This window comes from Myxocyprinus asiaticus, chromosome 37 (genome assembly GCF_019703515.2).
Source record: "Myxocyprinus asiaticus isolate MX2 ecotype Aquarium Trade chromosome 37, UBuf_Myxa_2, whole genome shotgun sequence".
Taxonomy (NCBI): domain Eukaryota; kingdom Metazoa; phylum Chordata; class Actinopteri; order Cypriniformes; family Catostomidae; genus Myxocyprinus; species Myxocyprinus asiaticus.
The window spans coordinates 16,609,800-16,633,846 of NC_059380.1; the positions used below are offsets into that span (position 1 = coordinate 16,609,800).

Consider the following 24,047-nt stretch of genomic DNA (forward strand, 5'->3'; position numbering starts at 1 on the left):
AATGGGACTTCTGTCTCCCTCTATGTTGTCTGTCCCAAGTTATACATTTAGATCAAAACACATGAGTTAGATGCTATTTGTAGCATTCAAATATAACGAAAACTGTTAAATAGGGTGTATCTGTATGCTCGGATCACCACCCTGGCCATTGTGGGACAGTCCTGCAGAGTACTGTGTTTCTGTGGCTGTGTATTGTAAATGGGGAACTGATGGCGAGGTTGTGGAATGTGTTGCTTGCATGTGGGATTGAACCAAACCGCATCTAGGGGTTGGGTATTGATGCTAACGAAATATTAGACGGTCTATGTCTATTTTTGCCTTTATAGTTTAGAGTAAACGTGTTTTACATATTCAGATATTCCCAGTATGTGTACAACTGACATGACTGTGTAGGTAAATACGCGTCACCTAAATTAATTTGATACGCCATCACCCTGCAGTGGAACTGCAAAGTGGATCGTTCCTCGGTAGGTGGGTCTTTCCTGCGGGCAACAGAACCGAGATCAATGAACCAGGCGATTTACCGAAACTGGTAGGACGACCGAAGGTGGGAATAAATCATCGGTGAATAGCGATCAAGAACGACCTTTTTTATTTAGTCGAAATCTCCTCTGCTCACAAACGGATTACCGGCATTAAAAGTGTGCGATGTGGAAAATTTACAGTTCGGTACTGTAACACAATATCGACTGTCTGATTTTGAGATTTTTTTTAAACATCGCTGGGTCAGATAACGCAAGGGAGTACAGGATGATCTTTGCAAATACGGCCAATCCAGTAAGAACTCCGTATCGAAAGCAGGTACGTAAAGTGAGTCACATTACGATTGGTATTGTGGGATGGACACACAGTGAGTAAGTTGATCCTTTACCTGGGACAGAATTTATTTAACTCCTCTTATTCTTGCACGCACATACGCGTATAGTGGCTGTGTTTCAAAGTCTAGCGAGCTGCCTAACTAGATAGCATTTCTGATCATCAACGCGCGTGCAACATTTTTGAGCTCCGGTGGCTCGAAACGCATTAAATGCCTTAAAATGTTGCACGCACATATGATGCCTAAGAGAGAGAGAGAGCTGTATAGGTAGGCAGCGGACTAGGTTTTAGACACCCACATCACTACTCGATTTTCGTTTTATTGAGGCGGGTTAACTAATTATTCTGCTTTTGTAAGTAGGTCTTTACTTCAAATTGTGTACTTATTTCCAGATATCTCACCAATTCTTTTATTATTATTATTATTTACACAAGAACACACCATTTACTGTACAATTGCACAATGTAGTAGTAGCCTATTTATTTAAGTCTATTGACGGAACTGGAAGGAAACCAATATTTTTTTATTTTTTATTATTATTATTATTATTATTATTATTATTATTTATTTTTCTACTTTGGGATATCACAGAGTCCGTGAATTAAAATGGGACTGTAATAAAGTGTTACTTAACTAAAGTGTTATTTAAAGATTTTATTTGGTATGTGCGTGTTGTGATTAAATTATTACCTGTCTTATTGAACAGTTTAAGGGGTCGCTACGTGTATAATGTCTCATAATGATATGAATATTAACAGAGCTGGTGTTAATGAGTGGAGAGAGGTGAGGATGGGAGTGTGGTCAAAGTCTCCCATGGCAACTTGTGTCAGGAGATTGCTGGGTGTGTTCTGAAAAAATCTCTGCCTAATGAATATTTATGAGCTAATCCGATGGGTTCCAGCAGTTGGTGGTCCTGCGGTGGGCGTGGCTTATGAGATTATATTTAAACATTGCTTGTCATATGCATTCCAGTTCTGTAAATGTGAACATTTATGGATGACACACACACACACACACACACACACACACACACACGCTACATGAAATCACACATTTACACATGCATTTGCATAGGAACTCATGTGGTGGAGCTCAGAGCGATGACTGTGATAGAGGCAGCAGAAGTTAATGGGCTTCAGCATTTCACAGTTTATAGGAACCATATGGTCTAGGATGACTACAGCGCATAGCTCAGTACCCAAGGGACACCCAGTGTATGAGAGATGGCTTGGATATTGAATGTAATCCCCCCGCCACTCTCTCTCCCATTGCTTAATCTATGGCTTGGTTACCCTTCCCAAGACTTTGCTTATTTTTTCTTATTGATAAAGCTGGACATGTTCCCAGGCAATCTCTGAATAGTTTTAATACAGCTGAAATCAATAGATTTTAATCTTGAAAGGAAAAAAAAAAAAGAAGGGATAGTGAGAAGACCTGGCTTATTAGCTCCTTCACTCATCTGCCAGATTGCAGCGGTAACTGGGACATTATCTCCATCTGTCCATCCTTTTCACATTTCTCATTTCAATTTGAGGTTCATTCCTTCCTTTAAATCACCCCTACATTTCTGTTTTAAGTTCCTCCAAATTATCCTTCTATCAGCACATGATTTTCACGCTGTTGTGCACCTAATGGAAGGAAAAGTGGCTTGATCTCTTGCCTCAGTAATTAACAGGCACTAACAAGCTTATGGGGCCACGTCAAATTTCATCTGAGCGCACGAGTGTGGGTCACTCGTGTGGAAATGGGTCAGTGTGTCAAAAACACAGAGAACTCCCACTAACCCAATGGAGTTACAGTCAGGTGGCCTTCAATGTGGTGGGGGCACATGCACACACACGTTTACTTAGCCATCTAAATAGGGACATACTATATACTATAGACTTTTTTTTATACTTAAATTGTTTTAACATTACATTAATTATAAGTACTACAGACTAATGCTAAGGGGGTGGGGGGGGGGGGGGTTAGAATAAAAACACATTATTTATTTATGCATCACCAGATTTTCTCAAAAGGAGGTTATATCATATGTAGCCAACTTCTGGGGAAAATTTTGTTTCCAAACTATAGTTAACTACCCCCATACACACTCATTTTTATGATTAACATGTCAATTTCACAACAAAGTTCCATCAAACTGTGCAGTGTAATATTTTAACTAAAATAAATTAATAAAACTGAAATTATTTAGTTTATTTAGTAAATTATTATTATTATTATTATTATTATTATTATTAAGATTGCTCAATTCAGTTTGTTAGAATTTTGTTGAAAATTGAAATGCATAAATCTTAAAAAAATGAATGCATGCACAAATACGTGTCGGTAAGCACCTATACATGCACTGCATTCATAATTGTCTTGTGTGTATAGGCCATACTTTCTCATTATCATTGTTTGTATGAATTGCATGAGCTTTAAACTTGCTTGTTGTTATTAGGTTTTGCTGTCACTTTTGTGGTGATTTTGTTATGTGATCAGTTGCCCGCTGATCTTTAACAGGCAGCCATTTTGTGATGGCTGCAAGAAATGGAGCCGTTTTAATGAATGACTAAGGAACAGGAAGTGAGTCAGTGATGTTGGCTGTGGTGGCCACTGCTCGGGGTGGGCGAGAGGCCCACACATCCTTTATCCCAGAGCTCTCCTGCGTCATGTGATCTTTTCTTAAAAAAAGTCCTTCCTCTCTACTACAGCAGAGTTCTGAGAAAATCAAGACTTGCACAGCTACAGTATGAATGAACAAATGAGTTTGGTACTGTGATTTGGTAATGAGTCAATCTCATCTGTTTTTAACCCCCCCACCAAATATTTTGTCTCTTGAGAACAACTGGCACTGAAAAAGTGAATAAAACTTAATTTTCATAGCCTGTATTTCACAAAATGCTCTGATCATTGCGTGACCTTTTAAACACATCTTAATCATTGCACACAACCATGTGACAAGCATTGAAAGAAATAGATGCCGCATTATGAATTTCTGCAGAGTTAAATGGAACTTTACCCAGTGAAATAATCCCAACACGTTCAGTTCTGGAAGAATGCGTAGATTGGACTGATATGAAAGTTGAAGGGCTGACTGTGCCTCTAGGCCTGTTTGTGCTTTGCTTTAATGGGAATTAGACTGTAGGGAGCCGTGGATGTGGGTAGACTCACTGGCGATGGCTGACTGTGTAATAACAACACCAGTTCACTACAGATAGAGTTAAAGATATCACCATGATGAATAGAGTCGCCCTGCCACAGTGTGTTGGAGGGGAGTATTTTCTTTTTGCTCCATTGTCTTATGATATCTCAGTGATTAAAGGAAGTTTTTTGCAGAAACTCAGGTATGGTATCTTTAAAGTCAACATGAAACAGCGTTTTTACATCCCATAAAAGGGCTTGGTGACACATAAAAAAAACACAGTCATTTTTAGAGACGGAGCAAGTTTATTAGGGATTGTTCCTTAGGACTCTCAAACATCAATGAATCACGAACTACAAGACCAGTAAGGCTGTCAAATTTAAATTCGAATATTCATCAAATTTAAGATAAAAATGCACATTTGAATGCTAAAATGAGCATTCGAATTTTGGATGTGTGCCAAGCACTGACGATGAATTATGGGGCCGTTCAGACCAAACACATTCTTGGGCTAAAACAGACACAGTGCAACTTTTAAAACAGAACGCGATGTCTCAAGACACATTTTAAAGGCTGAATTTCTTTTTAAATTGACACAGTGTCTAAAAAATACATTGCCCCCGCATGAGAGCCGGCACAACAGTCAAAGCCATTCTTCTTGCGCATGCTTTCATGGAAAAAGATTGATGTGTTCAGAGTGAACGGCCCCCAAGGTGGAGGTCTTTGGCAGTTGTGTTTTGACTATGCCTTTGTTTGCTCTTACGTATGAGCATCTCGCTGCATAAGCATTAGGTATGTACATACTGCACAACTGTATTTAATGAAAAACACTCTGGGACCGCTGGAATTATGAAGCTTGAATCCGTCGTAGAAGGCCTACTATGGCACCGGTATAGGCTACTGTGTAACACTAAGTTAACATAGAACCGTCTAAGATTTGGTAATATGAACTAGCTTCATCTTTCGACTTTATTAATTTTCCGCACTTTTGTTAACAGTTAGATGTTCTTTGTAATAAAAAATGGGTGCTTCTCAAATGAAAGGCTGCAGCCCATTACGGCTGTATCCTTCCTAGACCAGTCCTTCTGAGGCTGTAGGCTAGGTTTCTCCTCAGCATTCAGCACTATGACTCCATGGTCACAGCGTGAAAAAAAAAATATTTGTGAAGCACTACAACTACATTGTAAAAATGGAGGAAGCCACCAGGACGGTGCGCATCCGTTTGATTTGTTTTCCGCTATTTTCTTTAAAAAAAAAATCTGAATTGTGCAAAGGATTGTGGGTGATTGAAGACCACGATGCATCTTCCAAAATAAGCCAAACGAAGGCTGAAAAATGAGGCTGCCTTCCAAGTGTCCTCACAATTGAGACGCCTTCAATGGTGCTTGATGACGTGGCAGCCGAGATATCCAGACTAACTAGGCTGCATCCTTCCGATTGAGAAGCACTGAGAAGCTATAACATGGTGCTAATTGATCTTGACTCCTTGCGCCCTTGTGTGGATGTAGGAGACAACATAAATGTAAAAATCAGCCCTGTTGATAGCCCTAAATACCAGGAACGTGTATTAAGTACATTTTGGTCAATTTTGATTTCATGTTGACCTATGTTTGGTGCTGTATTTCAGTTTCACAGGAGAACATTACCATAAAATGTAGTGGTCGGCCAGTATAAATTAGGGCTGGGCGATATGGCAAAAAACTTAAGAACGATTTACGATTCTCGATTCGATTTTCCTACATGGTATTTTTCAAAAAAGAAACTCCGACATGATTAAAATAACATGTTCCTTATTAGAATGCACGGCAACCTGTTTCGAAAAAAAGAAAAAAAAGATTCATTACAGAAAACAAAGGTGTGTAACAGAAATGCACAAAAAAAGTGCAACACACAAAAAGTTGTCAACAGCATAAAAGTAAATAAATGAAAATCTGATTTATTTAAAATAACACTGATTTTCAGAAATAATAGTATAAAATAAGAAAACTACAAAACACCTCAAAGCCAATTTAGGTATTATTTTTATCTAAATCAAGTCCATCTCGAAATTTGTCTAGAAAGCAATATCTAGAAATAGTCATGTTTGTCTAGAAAGTATTTTTTGTATATCAATCAATTTGTATGTATAACCATAAACACCTGCAGATAGAGTCCAGATATCAGAAACATTTCAGTGTAGTTGAAAACGCGAGAAACAAAAAGCTCAGTTTAAAATAATGACATCAGTCAGTGCTGTCAGCACATGATTGCAGCAAAATGAAATGATATCGCTGTTTGTCAAAATGATCACTTCACTTCCTAAATGTTGGCTATAAATGCAGTCAATATTTGAAACACGTCACAGAACAAAGCAATAATTAGCAATCTATCTGAATCATCATGGTAAAAGGAGATGTGGATGATTCTCCCATTTATAGTCTATCCATTATATGATTTATGAAGCGCCCATAACTGTCACGTATGTTCTAACAATTTATTATAAACACATACATTTCTGTTGACATCTCATAAAATGTAGATTAGTGCTTCGTGACTTACACAACTTACACAGAACATAGTTATTGTTTGATTAAGCTGGTGTAAACATGCATGATGGACAAAGTCTACCTACAATCACACTGTACGATCGTACGGGAAATATTAGCGGTTTTTAAATTGGTCTCCGTGTTGTTAACCTATGTTACATTGTAGCGCGCAGCCACGCATATTTCCACACATGTTCAGCTTATCAGATTGAGGGCGGCATCAAGCCGAGTGCTGTGAACATTTGGTTTTCTCTTTTATATTCAGCCATTGGTGGATTGACAGTGTATCTAACTACAGCGTCTGCTAATATTTTATGCAAAACCTCGATTCCATGATTTAAAAAAAATAAAATCGTGTAAAAAAACGTCAATTCGAATTCGAAATCTCCCAGCTCTAGTATAAATTGGCCAATATTTGGAATTTTTTTATTATTGGCATCGGCCAATACATTTTCTCGTTTGGCCAATTAGTTTCTCCAGGGCGCCGAGAATCATCTGCTTGCATGTACAGGAGCTGTCAGAGACATGTAAACGACCAACCAATCACTTTTGTTCCCCCATTCCATCGTGCAACTACAATAATAGTACGGGGTGCAACACAGTCTCATTAAAATGGTCCTCATATCAGAACCGCGATAGATGCGAATGAGCTCATATGTTAAAGTGCTCATGTGTTTCATTCTCTCTCTTTCTCCTAAACACTTTCCTGTAACTTCTAACTGTCTTGTCTTATGATATAAAGGCATATATCAATAAAACATCTATCATATACTGTCTGCAAAATGCGGATACCTTGTTTAAACAGATTCACGAACCTCAAAAAACTTGCGCAAATCCAACGTTTTCTTCTTGTGAGCGCTCATATACTGTATTCCTCTGGAGCACGCATTCTATCAGCCTGGATAGAATGTCCCTGTGACTCGCGAATGTAACCGGTTCTGCTCGATCCGCTCTGAGTGGGATTCGAACTGGGGTCAGCCGGCATGGGAGGTGGGAGCACTAATGAGGAGGCTAAAGGCTACAGCCTCTTAGCGTCAGTCGCTAGTGCATCTCTTGAGGCCAGGGGAGTGAGGTTTACACATACCGCACCGCTATCGCGTACCAGCTGGCTCCCGTTACACAAATGTTGCAAGAGAAGATGGTCAGCCCATGACGCTCCAAACAGGCAATTCGGGAAGAATTGTAGAAACTGAAAGCTGTCAAGAGATTGCTGCCCGCTGGATCCGCACTAGTGTGCGCAGTAAATGTCATATTCACTGTGTACTGTAGGTACAATTGGTTTGATTCGGTCTTTTGTGGCAAAATGCTAATGCACAAATGCCATCCGTGTTTGCTAAACAACTGTGTGCACTGTTGTTATTTCCTTCTTCCTCAGCAATGGCCATTAAAAAACCCAAATTGGTTGACCACTAGTAAAATATCTATCTGTTGTTTATTTTTGAGAACTCTTTTTAAGTTTCAGCGCCAAATATGAACAAAAGTTTCAAAAAGTTTCAGTGCCAAATATGAGTTATTTCATGCATTTTTTTTTCTGTCAATTCAATTAAATCTTTGTTCCCCTCCCATGACAGCCTCCTGTTGCTCCGCCCACTCTCCCCATGGCTCCGCCCAGCCCAAGCACCAACAGCAGCACTAACAACAGCAGCAGCAGCAGCAGCACAACTGGCTGGGAGCAACTCAGCAAAACAAACCTTTACATCCGCGGGTTACCGCCCGGAACCACCGATCATGACCTGGTCAAACTCTGCCAGCCGTGAGTGTTTAAAACAGCATATACTGTTATGATAGATTCACCTAGGTTATCAGTTGGTATCATGGATGTGCATTAAACCTGTCTGTGGTAAATATATATCCAGTCATTTCTATTTTCCTTTCAGTGTGAGATTTTATAGCACAGCAGAGTTGGCATCTGTTAACAGCTTGAATGTGTGAGATTGCCAGAATTAGGTCAGGTTATGGAATAACCCTCATGAGCCTTTGAGTACACTGCAAACATCCATGATTCAGCTTGTTTCAAGACAACACCACTAATAACCAGTTAAAACCACACCACCCATGTTGATGATATTATAGCCACATTGGCTATGTTTGGAATGGAATACTAGGTACTGCGTACTGAATACTGTTGTTTGGTGCCTACTATTTTTTTAAATAGTATGTGAAATGGTGTGCTGTATGCAACAATAAATGTTTCGAACTGTATTTTGCTTCATTGTTGTCTCATAGCCTCATTGCGTTGCATGTGCAAAGGCTTGGTCACATTTACCTTTGCACAGCGATATTCTGCAGGGGAAGAAGACATGGACGGATGTTAAGGGAGTGTGAAACCCATAAAAACTACTTGCTAAGAGCCTCTATTTTATGCTGCACTTTATACTCTTGGAGAGTGAATTCCTCTCCAATAAAATGATTTCCCCGTCCATTGTGAATATTAAGTGTTGCCATGTACGAAGCATCACCCACACAGAGGTCACTGCCTAACTAAGCAAATTTGAAGTTGAAGTCAAAGCAAGTCAAATTCACTAAACTTGAACCCCATGTGAAGTTCTTGTAGGGAAATTTGTTCACCACTGGAAGCCAATCAGGTGAAATTCCTGATCGCGCAAATTCCAGCATCATGCTGCATGGTCTCCAGGAATTTATGTGAACATGACAACATTTTTGCAATTCAAAATGTACTTGCTGTATATCACGTTTGGCTGCAAGTTTCCAGTGAAATGTCCAGCTCGGGGTGCCAAAAGCAAGTAAAACTGTGACATATTCAGATGTGGTTTCAAGGTGAATTTTAGATAATCTTTTTTAAAACATACCTCACTAACCTAAAACATTTGCCTGAACCTAACCAATAGTGTTTTAAAGTATAAATGAGATGTTTAAAAATGACATCATTACGAAATCAATGCCTAAACATAACCATTAGTGTTTTAAAATATATATGAGAAGTTAAAAAAGACATCCTTACCTTATCAATGCCAAAATCTAACCATCAGTGTTTTAATATGCAGAAGCAAAATGTATTTCATGCTGCTTCTATCTATGACTCTGTAATGTCAAGTGTCATCTTGAGTTCATGGCTGGACTTGAATAGTGGTCCTCTGACTCTTAGTCCAGTGCCCTATCAGGTGAGCTATTGTGCAAGCTATGTGTACTGGAATAAGTGTTTATATGTAGGTGAGTCTGTAATAAAAGCATTACAATGTATAGTTTTTCAGAAGATGTGTTTGAGTAAAAGTGTGTATATATTTCATAAAATAGCAGGTTCTGAGTAATAGAGAGAAAAATACATATTTATAAAGTCATAATCAGCCATTTAAATCATGATTTGAGTGACGTTACTATGTTACTATGAGACCAGGTTGGCAAATTCCCATTGAGATGACTGTATTTTGATGTGCAAAGGTAAATGCGACTGAGTCTTGATTCAGCGAGTGGTGTCCTGTAATCCTCTTGGAATAAAAATTATTGTTTTTTTGCAAATTTTGCAAATACAAAATCTTAACTCTTCTATATAAATACTATATCTTAAGTCAAAAAAGGGATGCTAAAAACCGAGGGTGATATTGCAGAAATAGGCTAGCAAGAGTAGTATGCTATTTCAGTATTTTGACCAAAGACAATATATAATTTGTAGGTTATTTAAATACCTCATTATTTCAATAAATCACTTGAATTTGTAATGAGGATCGATCTATTTCTTTAAAAGTGAAATAAAAGGTGCATCCCAAATCGCCTACTTCTGCACTATTCTATGCCATTCTGTAGTGTAAGTATCAGTAGTGTGTTCACCCTGAAAATGCAACGAAAAAATAAAATGTACTGTACCCGGAAACTTCTGTGAAGACAGCAACTTACAATCAACAACCGCTGTTTGAATATGCACATTATTTGAGATAGAAGTGTTGAACAGAGTTCAAAGCTAGCGGCAACACATCGCATGCGTGCAAATGCTTCTGTATAGTAAAAAACTAGTAATGTTACATCTGGGACAGTCCTACACTTTGAAAATTCATACATTATATGATGGAGCGCATAGTGTAGGCCTATAGTGTAAATAGTGTAAAGAGAGTGTAGGGCGTCATTTAGGACAAGGTAATCTTTTTTACTTGCAGTGGCCCTATTCATATCAAAGATTTGTCCAACCCTCTCTCTCTCTCCGTCTTTATGCTACACGAGTTCTTCACGTGTCACCCACTGGAGCTCATCGCACACATCAACAACATGTGTTTGTCAGCTCAGGTTTGATCACTGCCTGTAGCAGGCCAACAGCCATGATTCAGCAGTTATTAGAGCAGGAAAAGTCACATGTTGATTAGATCTGCAGACATCATTTGGGTTTCGTTTCTAAATACTCGTTGCTTAGTTCCCCCAAACTGTTGTGAGTCTGCTGTTACGCTGCTTAACACAATGGCATACTTAGTATTGGTACAGGCAATGTTATTATGTAATCCTTCACATATCAGTATAATATCTTTGATCTAGACAAATATATGTGCTTGTTTGTGTGTAGGCGTCCTGATCCCGTGTGTATTCTATTTAGACATTTTCACAATGGGTAAATTTACCACTTGCTGCCCCCAGTAGACCAGCCATTGCTATGGTAATCCTTCAAATTGATTGTAAAGAGTCAGTTGGGGGTTGGCCCATAATCCTCTTGGCTTGTGTCCTGGTTAAAAGTGAAGTTGAGGTCATATGTACATTCAAACTGTGGACACAATACCACTGACTTTATGCTTATTAGAACCAGCCCTATATCTTGGTTAAACACCATAAGGAATGTGTCTATTCAGCTCTGAGGTATTGTGGTGACATTGTAACCTCGTTGTTCTGAGCTGTTTTAATCACAGTGAGTGACCGTTCAGGCTAGATCGGTGGATTGATTTGCCTTGATCCACATCAGGCTGAAATACAGCGTTGCTTTGGGAGCTGTTGTCGGAATTCTGTTGGTGGGGGCAGGAAACGGGCCCTCGCCGCTGGAGCGCATGGGTCAAGGCCAAGGTCATATGGTTCTCTGGTGTGTGGAGTCTTGTGATCTGTGTGTGAAATGTGATTGGCTCCGCTTTTCCCTCCCTTGTGTCACGGCATGGGACACGCTCCAAAATATTTAGTGTTTGCTTTTGCAGCTCTGGTGAATGTCATACTGCGCATGAATAATCATTTATTCATTCCTCAATGGGAGAATTTTAATGCAAAATATATGACAGTAGTTAAATTCTACTTTGAAAAAGCAGCTCTCGGTAAAGGTGAATGAAAAATAGCCTTTACCAGTCAGCACTGCTCTCATAGCTCTTTACTGCACAGCCTTCATGACAGAGACGTCAATAAATCTAATCCTGCAGAAATCTGAATACATTTATTTTTCACTCTACAAGCACTTGAGTTGAGAAGCAGTCATGTCAATGCCCTGGTGTAGTGGTAGTGCATGTGCATCGTGATGAGGTTAGGTGACAAAAATGTACCAGACTACTGTTTGAAATTTTTACTGTTGAATAATTTGTACTGCCTCACATACTATTTTTAACAAATATAGGGCAGTATACAGTGCATACTGTGCAGTATAGAGGAAGCACAGTAATATTCCATTTCAAATATAGCCACACTGCAAAAAAAAAAAAAAACATTTTCTTAAGGAGGGCTCTATTTTCGTGACCGTGCTAGGCATAGCGCAATGCCCACGTCTTATCCAATTTTCATATAAGCGCTAATTCTAAGTGCATTTTTTGTGCTAGCACAAAGTGCAAGTTGGCATGGGTGGGAGTGTTTGAGCTATCTGTGGGTGCATGCGTGCAAACTGTGGGTGTATTTTATGTTAATGAAGTGGCGCAAAGCGCAATTTGCTATTTTCCTGGTAGGTAATAGGTAATTGCGCTAAGACGTCTGAGAACCACGCCTAATCTTGGCGCAAAGTTTAAACTCCACCAACAGATGATATTAAGGAGCTATCAATCACTTTTAAATCCATGATTTGTGTGTCAGTAGATCAATAATTATAATAATAATAATACGTTTAATTTGTATAGTGCCTTTCCAAAGCTCAAGAATGCTGTATAAAAATTAAACAGAGAAACATACAGTATAAAACAATTAACAATGGTAGAGCAGAAAAAAAAAAAATGTCAGGTGTCCCATAACACCATCAAGACCGCAGGTGAGACAGGAGGATACAGAACACATTGTGGTCCAGAGGCGGGAGGAAACACAAACTTCCTCTGTAGTGTTTCACCGCTAAACACCATAGCACTCGAACAATGGCAGAGAGTTCACAGCAAGGACATAGTTATTGCGCAAAAGACACAAATGGTCCATATTTCTATTCTTCTAATTATATACAGCCCATTTACACTACCAAATTCTTATGAATGGACAGGTCTTCCTTTATAACAATGTTGCTTGACAGGAAATGAAATATATAACAGGAAGCAGATGGTTCAATAACCAGAGAAGAACCTCAGAATTAAATGTCACATGACCCAATTCATTAACACTTTCCATGCGCGGTTTCACCAACCCACTTGCACCCAAAAATTCCTGCTTGATTAGAGTGACACGCTTAGTCCCGCCCCAACAATGTTACTCAACCAGTGGTGTGAGTTGTGGGTGGAGCTATCTCTTTGTTTGATCAATGGTCAAAGGAGGGATGTATTCAGAAAGCTATTTTGATGCACTAGTGGTGCAGAAATGACATATTTCAGCTTTAAGAATATTTAAATATTTTTACTACAAAACAAGACAAAAATAATGCAGTGCATTTACTTAAACTATTCATCCCTTGTTCACTGCACTATTATCGAGGAGTCTCTTCATACACACACACAAGCTAAGGCAAGCGTTTTCTTTGAACTCTGGTGATTTTTTTGTGCTGTAATAACAGGTTTCTCATGGACACTCCATTAAAGCAGCTCAGTCCTCATCTGTCACACAGCGGCTCTTTAAAACTGCTAGACTGACGGTGTCAAGTGTCTGTGGATGATTTTGTCACAAGCAGCTCTTTGTTTCTGAAATAAATGTGTTTAAAAAAGTCTTGGAGAGCTCTTTTGGTGGTGTTATTTTTTCGAGGCTCAGGGATTATCGTAGATCTTGTGTTTAATGTCCTGCAGGTCATGAATTCCTGCACTGTTGTGTCATTTTACATACAGACCGACTCAGCGGGCTCAGCCTGTGTTTAACTTTTGCTTTATTGTCCTCTCTCTCTCCCCCTCCCTCTCGGCTCTCTCTGTAAGCAGATATGGTAAAATCGTGTCCACCAAAGCCATTCTTGACAAGACTACAAACAAATGCAAAGGTTTGTCATGTAATATTGTTCTTTCTTGTCTACATGTGTAACCAGGGTCCAGGTCTAAAACTTGGCTTTGGTAGGTACTGGTTTTTAGGAATTGCATCAAACTATAATACATGGTGTACATCGCAGTATAAGAACGATAGGCTGACTATTGCTGACATAAGTCAAAACAAAGATATTCAAACAGTATACTAAAGAAAAGCTCATTGACTATCAAATATCCTCTTACAGTTTTTACATCATTTGAACATTTTGTAATTTTTTCTATTATTATCATAACACCATGTCCTAACCAGATGTGATGTAATAAGATTCCAGTGACATCTTATATACATAGGCTACAAGTTCAAAATTATTTGAAATACCATGGTTTATGAATATGGTAATCATTCAGAACCATAGTATTTATCAAAGTATAATGGTGTTACCATCTGATAACATCATTACACCATGCTAATTCCACAGTTCCTCAGTTAGTCATGATATAATTTTAAAGACCTCAGTCATGGTTGATTGTGTGACCCTCAAAATTAATCAGAATTGTCACAAAATCATACGTGGTCTAGGGGGTGATTTTAGATTAGATGATGTGTGCTGATACAGTGTGTCCTATCTGTAGGATATGGGTTTGTGGATTTTGACAGTCCTGTGTCAGCGCAAAAAGCCGTTGCAGCACTAAAGACCAGCGGAGTTCAGGCTCAGATGGCCAAGGTGAGTGAACCATTAATGACATCATTCCTTTTCCTGGGTATCTAGTTAATGCAATGTCGATTCAGGAAATAGTGATGATCATTCTCTCACTTTCTTGCTTCTTTCCCTTTCCTTTTTTTCGCTCTTCCTTTTTCTCATCCAGCAACATATACACAAACACATGTTTTCTCACATCTAAATTAGGTTATACCATAGACTTCTGTTGTATTTATATAAAGCTAATAATAAGTGCTAGGTGGTGCACCGATACCAATTATTGAAGGTTGATACAAGAACCAAGTACCTAGTCTTAAAGCATCAGCCGATACAGCATATGATAAGAGTAGTTTTGTGTGTTCGTTTGAGAATGGCATTCTACATTGATAATTTGATATGGCCATTAACAACATTTTTAGTGATTAAAAATTGCAGTTCATGGCCATTGACCGTTTTATCAGAAAAGAACCGTAAGAAACCCAGCTACACATGGGATACATTATTCATGCTTTACCAACGTTAATTTAGGCATATGTCATTTTTCCAGTCTCAGTGTTTAGGACTACAGTGACTGTCCAGCTAAATATAGGCTACAAGTTAAAGGGACAGTTCACCCCAAAATGAATATTCTTTCATTGAACTGAACTAAGAATTTTCATTTTTAGGTGAACTATCCCTAAACTAAAATCATGGAAGACTGACAAGCGTGAGTCTGGTGAAGCAAGTTCCATTCGTTAATTTATTTAGTGATTCATTCGTTTGCCGAGTTGGAGAACGTTCATTTTGGAAGTAGCATGTTATATTATTGTGCTGCTTATAACGATATACTTGTAATAAAGTAAATGTGGATATTTGTGGAATTTAGCCCAAATAATTTGAATATGAATAATGAATAATTTTTACAAAATGAGGTTTTGTCAGATTTAGCTCACTTCTGGGGATAATTTTGTCATACGTATACACACACACACACACACACACACACAAACGCACACATTTCCTGTGTATCTTTAGTGTGACAGAGAAGTATGCGTGTAACAATCCTGCAGTGACCTTCTCCCAGGTTCTGCTGAGCGTTTCTGCCAGCATCTTCAATTTTTAATCTGCCCTCTTTTTCCTCTTCCTCCCTGCTGTCAGCATATTATTCTCCCACTTCTCTGTTAGGTGTGTGCGTGTGTACTGTGTAAACATGTTTGACGCACACATGTTAAGGAATGTTGACGTCTCATCCTGCCGCTCCCTCATTTCTACTGATGCATCTAGAATAGCTAGCTAAGATTCTGCCTTCAGCCAATCAAATGTCATATTTAAATACACAAGTATCAGTTAGCTGAGGTGCAAGTAGAGAATTGTGTTGTGGAATCACAAAGTAGTTATGCACTAAATCATGGCATAGACAGAAGATATATATACTGCCTCCAGTGCCTCAAGGAGCATGACCCTCTCAATGTTTAAGATAGTTGCAGCCCTGCACATACTAAAGACTATGCCGTGTGTTTTATGTTTTCAGCAACAAGAGCAGGACCCGACAAACCTGTACCTGTCCAACCTGCCTGTATCTATGGATGAGCAGGAGCTGGAGAACCTCCTCAAACCCTTTGGACAGGTTGTCTCCACCAGAATCCTCCGCGACACTAATGGAGTGAGCCGGGGAGTGGGCTTTGCCAGGTCAGTGAGAATTCATGGCATCATCTGGGTACTGATTTTGTGTATATGTACGGTGGCTCATGTGTGAAATGGGGTCATTTAGTCTATAAACCATTCCTCTATGTGAATGTGTTTTTAAATATACCTGTCTTACCTCTCTCAGGATGGAGTCTACAGAGAAGTGTGATGCCGTGATCTCTCACTTCAACGGAAAGTTCATTAAGTCCTCTTCTGGAATGCTAGGTAAATATCCAGCATATTATTTTTCTTTCTTTCTTTCTTTCTTTCTTGCTTATAAATAGATTATAGACAAAATTTTGGCTATTGTCAGTCATAAGTACAGTAAGTATAATTGTGTGTGTTTATGTGTGTGTGTGTGTGTGTGTGTGTGTGTGAGACAGGTGCTTCAGAGCCACTGCTGTGTAAGTTTGCTGATGGTGGGCAGAAGAAGAGACAGAGTCAGGCGAAATACATCCCCAACGGCAGAACCTGGACGCGAGACACGGAGGTGAGACTAGTAAGTCCTGTTTCCAAATGTGTGTTTATGTATGTTTGTGTTTGTGCCCAGAAGCATAATGAGCTGTTCGTGTTAATTATATATGACATACTGTAATACGTCACGCTCTGTTTGGTTTTCATTTTTCTAGAATTAAACATAATTATTAACATATTTTAACTGTTAAATATAAAAAGCAAAACTATCATTTATAATGTTTATGAAGTCAGCTGTGCTCAACTCTTTTCTTCCATTTCCTCTAGAGCGGAATGACCTTGACATATGACCCTAATACCGCCCTTCAGAATGGGTAAGAAATCTGCTTGAATGTGTCTTAAATTGTCTTACATTTGTCTTCACTGCCATCTTTAATACCCTATAATCTATAGTCTCTTCACCCGACACCTAGTGCCCTAAAATAAAGACAAACCCATGTAAACAGTCCACATTCTAAAGGCAAAAGAATGTAACGGAACATGAAAGAGAGTATTTCTTATTTTTTGCACCAATTAATGGAATAATTAATTGAAAATTCTGTTATCATTTACTCACCCTCATGTTGTTCCAAACCTGTATGACTTTCTTTTCTTTGGACCACAAAATTAGCCATTCTAAAGAATGTTTTCACTGCTCTTTTCCATACAATGCAAGCATACAGTGACCAGTGGCTATCAAGCTCTAGAAAGCACAAAAGGGCACCATGGCGATGCCATAAAAGTAGTCCATACAACTTGTGCACTGTATTGCAAGATTTTCAGTAAAATACAACTTAATATTGTACTTTAATGTTGCTTTTTTGTCATTTTTGGAGATTGACAGCATTGTTTGGAAAAGAGCAGCTCAGAGATTCTGCTAAACTTCTATTGTGTTCTACAAAAGAGAGAAACGTTTGGAATGACATGATGGTGAATAAATGTTGACAGAATTTTCACTTTTGGCTGAACTGTTCTTTTAAAATGCTGTCTAGCTAGATAGCTCAGTAAGTTTGAGAGCTAATAACACATTAAAGGGATAGTTCACCCAAAAATGAAAATTCTTTCATTTACTCATCCTCATGCCATCCCAGATGTGTATGACTTTCTTTCTTCAGCAGAACACAAACAAAGATTTTTAGAAGAATATTTCAGCTCTGTAGGTCCACACAATGCAAGTGAATGGTGACCAGACCTTTGTAGTTCCAAAAATCACATAAAGGAAACAAAGAAGTAATCCATATGACTCCAGTGTTTAAATCGATATCTTCAGAAGCGACATAATAGGTGTGGGTGAGAAACAGAAAAACAAGTCAACTTTTTTATTCTAAATCTCCACTTTCACTTTCACGTTCACATCTGAAAGTTAAAGTGGAGATTTACGGTAAAAAAGGACTTACATTTTGTTCTGTTTCTCACCCACACCTGTTACATTGCTTCTGAAGATATGAATTTAAACACTGGAGTCATATGGATTACTTCTTTGTTTCCTTTATGTGATTTTTGGAGCTTCAAACGTCTGATCACCATTCACTTGCATTGTATGGACCTACAAAGCATACACATATGAGATGGCATGTGGTTGAGTACATGGCGAGAGAATTTTAATTTTTGGGTGAACTACCCCTTTAAGGAGAGAGCTTCTTATTGGTTTGTACTATTAAAGTTTACACTGTCTTGTACTGATAATTTGCCCACATGTTTTGGGTTGTGCTTAAATTGTGCAATTACCATTAAAAAGCAAATGTTTAAATGTTGTATAGAGCCTCAAAAACATTGTACCTTGATGAAAGTGTGTTTCACAGGTACTATGCTGCTCCTTATCCTATGGGTAACCGATTAATGGCTCAACCAGGAGTGTCTGCATATATCTCTCCCATCTCTACTTACCAGGTACTTCATCCTTCCGCTGTGTTGATGTGAGTGCTTTTCACAAGCACCTGCTCCCTGATCTAACATCCGTGTGTCTGTGTGTGTTTCTCCAGGTACAGAATCCCTCATGGATGCCACATCAGCCTTACATCATGCAGCATCCGGTAAGGCCAAAATATACTGCCTTCTCTCGCTTTTACTTAGCTTTGGATGTCTTAGTTGCCCTCTCCTTTTCTTCTTCACCCCTCCTTCGAAACAGATGACTCACAAATAACACTGTTTACGCATGAGTCAGTGAGAATGTGTGTGTGTGTGTGTGTGTGTTTGTGTGTGTGTGTAATGAGTAGAGTGAATCATCTGTAGTATGTCCTGCTTTTGCCCCTATGTAGCCAGAATTTACAAAGAATGATTTGCACCAGATGAAAGTGTTTATTTGCACGCACTGTCTAGACTACAAACAACACTCAGGCTTGCTTGACACTAGTGACAGCACAAGATGAGAATGCGTTTTGCATTCAAACACAGCTGGACCGGGAGCAATTCTGAATGTAGGGATCTCAAGATGTGTTTTTCTAAGTTACAAACTACTTTAAACTTAAGACTTCGACCTAAAAGTGTTGTAAAATAAATCAGTCTCTGACAGATTGATGAATTCAAAAGCCACTTTTTGTATCGTCTTATAAATGCTTTGCAGGTCTGCCACAATAGTGTAAATCATTTTAATTATCTGAATTATTATTTTTATAATATATATTATATTTATAATTAAAATAAAATCACTATTTATGATCATTTAATCATTATATATTGAATTATATATCAAATTATTTGTTATTTGAGGGCCTTTCTCAGCAAATATTTATTAATGCGATTAAATTGCCATATCATGTAATTAATTCAATTAAAAACTTTAATCGATTGACAGTCCTAATACTTGCTTGCTGCGCTATTTTAGCGCATTTAGTGCCTGGTTAAACTTGTTTGTTGGTGGTTAATGCATAAGACACAGGTTTTTTTCACTGAAATGCTGTGCAAAGTAGGCGCAACTGTAAAATGAATTCACCCATCTGAGTGAAAATGTATGTCCATTTCTGAATTTATCTTTGTATTTGTTTTTTTCTCATATTTGTCTCTGCTTTGGGCAAGTATGATTGTTGGACTCTCTTGTTCCCACTCACTCTGTGTTCCTCTCTCCCCTTATCTCTTGACTCCAGGGAGCAGTTCTGTCGCCCTCTATGGAGCATCCCATGTCACTGCAGCCGTCCACTATGTTGGCTCCCCTCACCCAGCAGATGGGCCATCTCTCACTGGGCGGCACTGCAACCGTACGATCCTCTCACGCAGCTTGCACTAATATGGCATAAGCGTCTATGCTAATTAATATTTAATATTATCACTTGTGTTTTAATAAATCCACTTCTGCTCCTCTGCAGTTTATTCCTGCCAACACAGCAATGCCTGGAGCTTACATCCCCCAGTACACCCACATCCAACCAGCTGCCATCCCTCCTGAGGTCAGTGACACAATCAATGGCATTTATATTACAACCCGCTTTTAATTATTTGATTTTTGAAGTCATTTGTTCTGAATGATAATTTCTGCCTGTGTTCCTCTCAGCAGGATAGTGGTGTACAGCCGCAAGATGTCTCCTCTTCCGATCCTTCATCGTACCCTTTCCAACCCAACAAGCAATAAAATGGTATTTCATTATTAGTTATTGTATTTTTTTTTTTAAATTGAGCCAAGTAATTTAAAAATGTTGTTTGTTGTCATTCTAGTTCACTTACTGTTCTTGTATTTCTGTTCATTTAGTTAACACATAATGTTAATTGATACTCAATTTTCAATTCTCCAAACCTAAATTAGGTTAAGTCCTAGCCCTAAAATGATTTTGAATCGCATGAGTGTCCATAGGTAAATTTTCTAAAAAAAAACAAACTGTATGTTCAGGTCATATTTCACCCCAAAATCATAAGAAAAAAATCTGAAATTATATTTGCTTTTAAAAAAATAAGCTTATTTAAGATGTGTATGACTTTCTTTCTTCTGCAAAACACAAACAAAGATTTTTAGAAGAATATCTCAGCTCTGCAGGTCCTCACAATGCAAGTGAATGGTGACCAGAACTTTAAAAGTCCAAAAAGGACATAAAAGCAGTATAAAAGTAATCCATAAAACTCTAGTGGTTAAATCCATATCTTCTGAAGTGATGTGATAGGTGTTGCTGAGAAACAGATCAATATTTAAGTACTTTTGTACTGAAAATCTACACTTTCACTTTCACATTCAGCCATCTACTGGTTGGGGTTGGTCAAAGGTAGAGATTGATAGTAAAAAAGGTCTTAATTATTGATCTGTTTCACACCCACACCTATCATATCACTTCAGAAGTTATGGATTTAACCACTGGAGTCGTATGGGTTAATTTTATGCTGACTTTATGTGCTTTTTTGGACCTTCTGAGTTCTGGTCACCATTCACTTGCATTGTATGGCCCTACAGAGCTGAGACATTTTTCTAAAAATCTTTGTTTTACGTTCTGCAGAAGAAAGATAAACAATGAGAGAATTTAAATTTTTGGGTGAACTATCCCTTTAAGCACATTCTCATTACTGAAATGCAAAAAAAAAAAAAAAAAAATTCTAATTCTCATTACTCTAATGTTATCTCAGTTGTATTTATACATTATGGCAGTATTTTTTGTATTGCCTTCAATTTATTGTGATTTTAATGTGGATTTAAATCAGATTATTCTGTCTGGACAATAAGACTTTTTATTACTGTATTACAGTAATGACAATCTGTTGAGAATTATTGAGAACAATAGGCTTCATTTACTTTATACAAAATAGATTTTATTTTTTTCTCTCTTTTTTTTTTCCTTTTAATTTTAGGGTGAGATATCATGACCCGGATATTTCATTGTGAGATTCACCTCTTTAGTGTTAAATAGTGGTATTTGACTAATTTGTATTTTTCTCTTGTTACAGGTTAATTGTCTGAGATCAGAGCCAGACGATCTGCAAAGGGTTACTATGGTAACAGCTTTTGCTTTCTCTTAGAGAAAGTGACATCAGACAGGAAGTGACGCTCGTGCATGGGTTCCAGAAAATTTGTCCATGATTTAATCGACTGACACGAGCAATAAACAGGAAACCTCAGAAAACTCTTTTGAAAGTGCAGATGTTTTCTCCACCAAACCAAGACAAGGCAATGTTACACTATCTGTGGACAAAGAAGGGGGCAGAGATTTATTTTGCTAGAAAGAGGAAGGAGAAGTTGACAAATGCTTATTTTTACCAAGACTATTTACACAGACCATGTCTGTGAATTATGTAGTGAGTGAACTTGATGACATGCATGACGTTTTTAAATAAGGTTTTTATTAAGTTTTTACAAACTGTTTCTCAAACAGACATGAAAAGATTTTTTGCTGTTGCAGTCAAAATGAAGAGGTTTCTGTCTGCTTTTGGTCTTCCACTCTTTGCCTTTTTAGCAGTTAAAATATTTACCTTTTAGGGTGGGGTTTAGGTTGACTGATGCAATGCTTGCTGGCTATTGGTCCTTCTTACACCTGACTCTAAAAACAAAGACTTTCCTTTTTTTGAATTTTACTCTGAATCAAAGGTGTTTTGTTTCAGGGACTGCGTGTCTTTTGTGAATGAGTCTTTCTATTGAATCCATGTGTAAAGTGTTTAGGTAGATATAGAAGCAAATGAAGATCGGGGAGGCCGGGGCTTAGTGGGAGGTGGGCATGACTGTTTGGGTTAAAGTGGGTGGGGTCAAACTAGCTGAGGTATGTGTGGGTGGGGATAATAAAAGGGATATTGTGGATTTGGGAAAGATGTTCATAGGCTGATAGTGATTTTCTTTTTGTTGCCATTTTTTTACATGTATTTTTTGTTTTGTTTAGCTTTTTTTTATATATATATATATATATATATATATATATATATATATATATATATAACAACACATCAGGATTTCTCCAAACAAGGCAGATGTGCAATGTTTCTATAGGTAGAAATAAATAAATTTCCAAATTAAAAGAATATTAGTGACTTTTTATACTTTGCAAGTCAATTAAAAAATATATACCTGTATATTTTCAGCTCTCTCTGTAAATTCCGAAAATATTGGTAACAGCATTCATTATGTACATTAGATCTACATTTGTATTATAGCACAGATTTGCAGAGAATACGTTTCAGAAAACAGACACCACTAAGTTTCCGAATCAGCTATGTAATTAATCAGTTCTTCACTATTATAAAATCAGACAAAACAAAAAAAACACAATTTCAAGGCAACTATGACACTTCCCACCAAAGACCTTTTCTGCCTGCTATTGAAGACTTCCCAATAGTATGGACTACTGCAAAGACGGGGAATGGTCAAATTGAATGGTGGTTTGGAAATGTTTCTTTCTTTTTCTTTTCTTTTCTTTTTTTTTTTTTTTTTTTTTTTTTTTTGGCTCTCAGCTTTAATCTAGTTTTTATAAATGTGTTCTCTGAGCAGGATGGAGGGATGATTTAATCACAGGTTCGTAACACGTTTCTAAGCAAGCCTTTCGTCTCTAATACAGTTAGTTAAGCAGAATTGTGTGTCTATGTGTGATTGTGTATTTAGATGTCCAGGTCAGCTTGGCCTTAGATCTACCTCAGAGTTGTATCTGTTGTCTGACTGGTCAGGTTGCAGGTCTATCCTGTCCAGTCAGGTGTTAGAACACCGGCTCTGGAGCTGGTTTCATGCAGAACTTCATCTTTAATGTGTCTGTCTTCCTCTAATAAAACATCTAAGGTTTTGTATCTAAATGTCTTTCTGTTGTTGGTTTGTTTGTTTTTTCACATTATATTGTGACGATTTTAGCTTGATTGTGTGAATTTCCTCATGTTTTTGTCCAGTTTCTTCCTGATAGATGCAGTAAAAGAGAGGCTTGTTTATTTTTTTTCCTGCATTTTTTTTGTTTGTTAGGTTTTTCCAAAAATCCATATGAACTACCTTCTCTGGAAATTTCTGTTTGTTGTAGCCTCTTCACCTTTAGAGGCCTGATCTGAACAACCAAAGTGAAATTTTATCAAGGTGCAAAGGAGAAAATCATAGTTACATTGGACAGATACAGTTTCTTTATTTCAGCTGTCAAAGTAAATATTTTAGAACAGCAATCCTTCACGCAGTATGTCAATACAGGACTGTTGATAAAATGTTGAATTTTTAAAAATTGTTTTATTGAACATATGCCACTTGCACGTCCAGAAATGTAAAAAAAAAAAAAAAAAATTGCTTTGTGCTCCTTTTCTATTTTTCTCACATTTTTTATTTAAAAGTTTTTGGGGTTTTTTTATTTCTGTTTTTTTCTGTTGTGGAAAGAAAAAACGTTTTGAATTAAAAGAGCTCAAACTTGTTTTCCTGTGTTTGATTTGTAATTGCATGATTTCAGTTGTGTTTTGCGTCTGTGTTAGGGCTGCACAATGAATCACCACTGACCTAGTGCGATTATTAAACCATGAAAGGCTGTGATTTAAATCTGTCTATCAATAAATAAAAAAGACAGCATGTGGTGCATGCTTCAATGTGAATGAGCAGCGCTCGTTCCAAAAACATACTGTAGCCTACTTCAAGCACAA

The 24,047-nt window shown here is 37.8% G+C and overlaps 1 protein-coding gene across 5 annotated transcripts; it reads left to right on the forward strand.

The window, feature by feature from the left end:
- Positions 1–499: 499 nt before the first annotated feature.
- LOC127428049 (RNA-binding motif, single-stranded-interacting protein 1-like) lies at positions 500–23,824 on the forward strand. 5 transcript variants are annotated; one of them, XM_051676074.1, is made up of 14 exons: positions 500–801; positions 8,041–8,222; positions 13,690–13,748; positions 14,365–14,456; positions 15,943–16,100; positions 16,243–16,322; positions 16,481–16,596; positions 16,839–16,885; positions 18,341–18,440; positions 18,533–18,583; positions 19,634–19,744; positions 19,853–19,933; positions 20,038–20,119; positions 21,411–23,824. In XM_051676074.1, exons 1-13 carry the CDS (start codon positions 751–753, stop codon positions 20,113–20,115), a joined length of 1,206 nt encoding a protein of 401 aa, XP_051532034.1. In that variant the 5' UTR covers positions 500–750; the 3' UTR covers positions 20,116–20,119; positions 21,411–23,824. The 5 variants fall into 5 exon arrangements, with proteins under 5 accessions (XP_051532034.1, XP_051532035.1, XP_051532037.1 ...); XM_051676075.1 differs by having other exon boundaries at positions 20,041–20,119; XM_051676077.1 differs by having other exon boundaries at positions 18,353–18,440.
- Positions 23,825–24,047: the final 223 nt, after the last annotated feature.

Coding starts and splice junctions, on each gene's coding strand:
- LOC127428049 (XM_051676074.1), top strand. CDS start 751: ATGATCTTTGCAAATACGGCCAATCCAGTAAGAACTCCGTATCGAAAG. Junction 18,584..19,633: donor CTTACATCATGCAGCATCCG/GTAAGGCCAAAA, acceptor TCTTGACTCCAG/GGAGCAGTTCTGTCGCCCTC. Junction 19,745..19,852: donor CACTGGGCGGCACTGCAACC/GTACGATCCTCT, acceptor GCTCCTCTGCAG/TTTATTCCTGCCAACACAGC.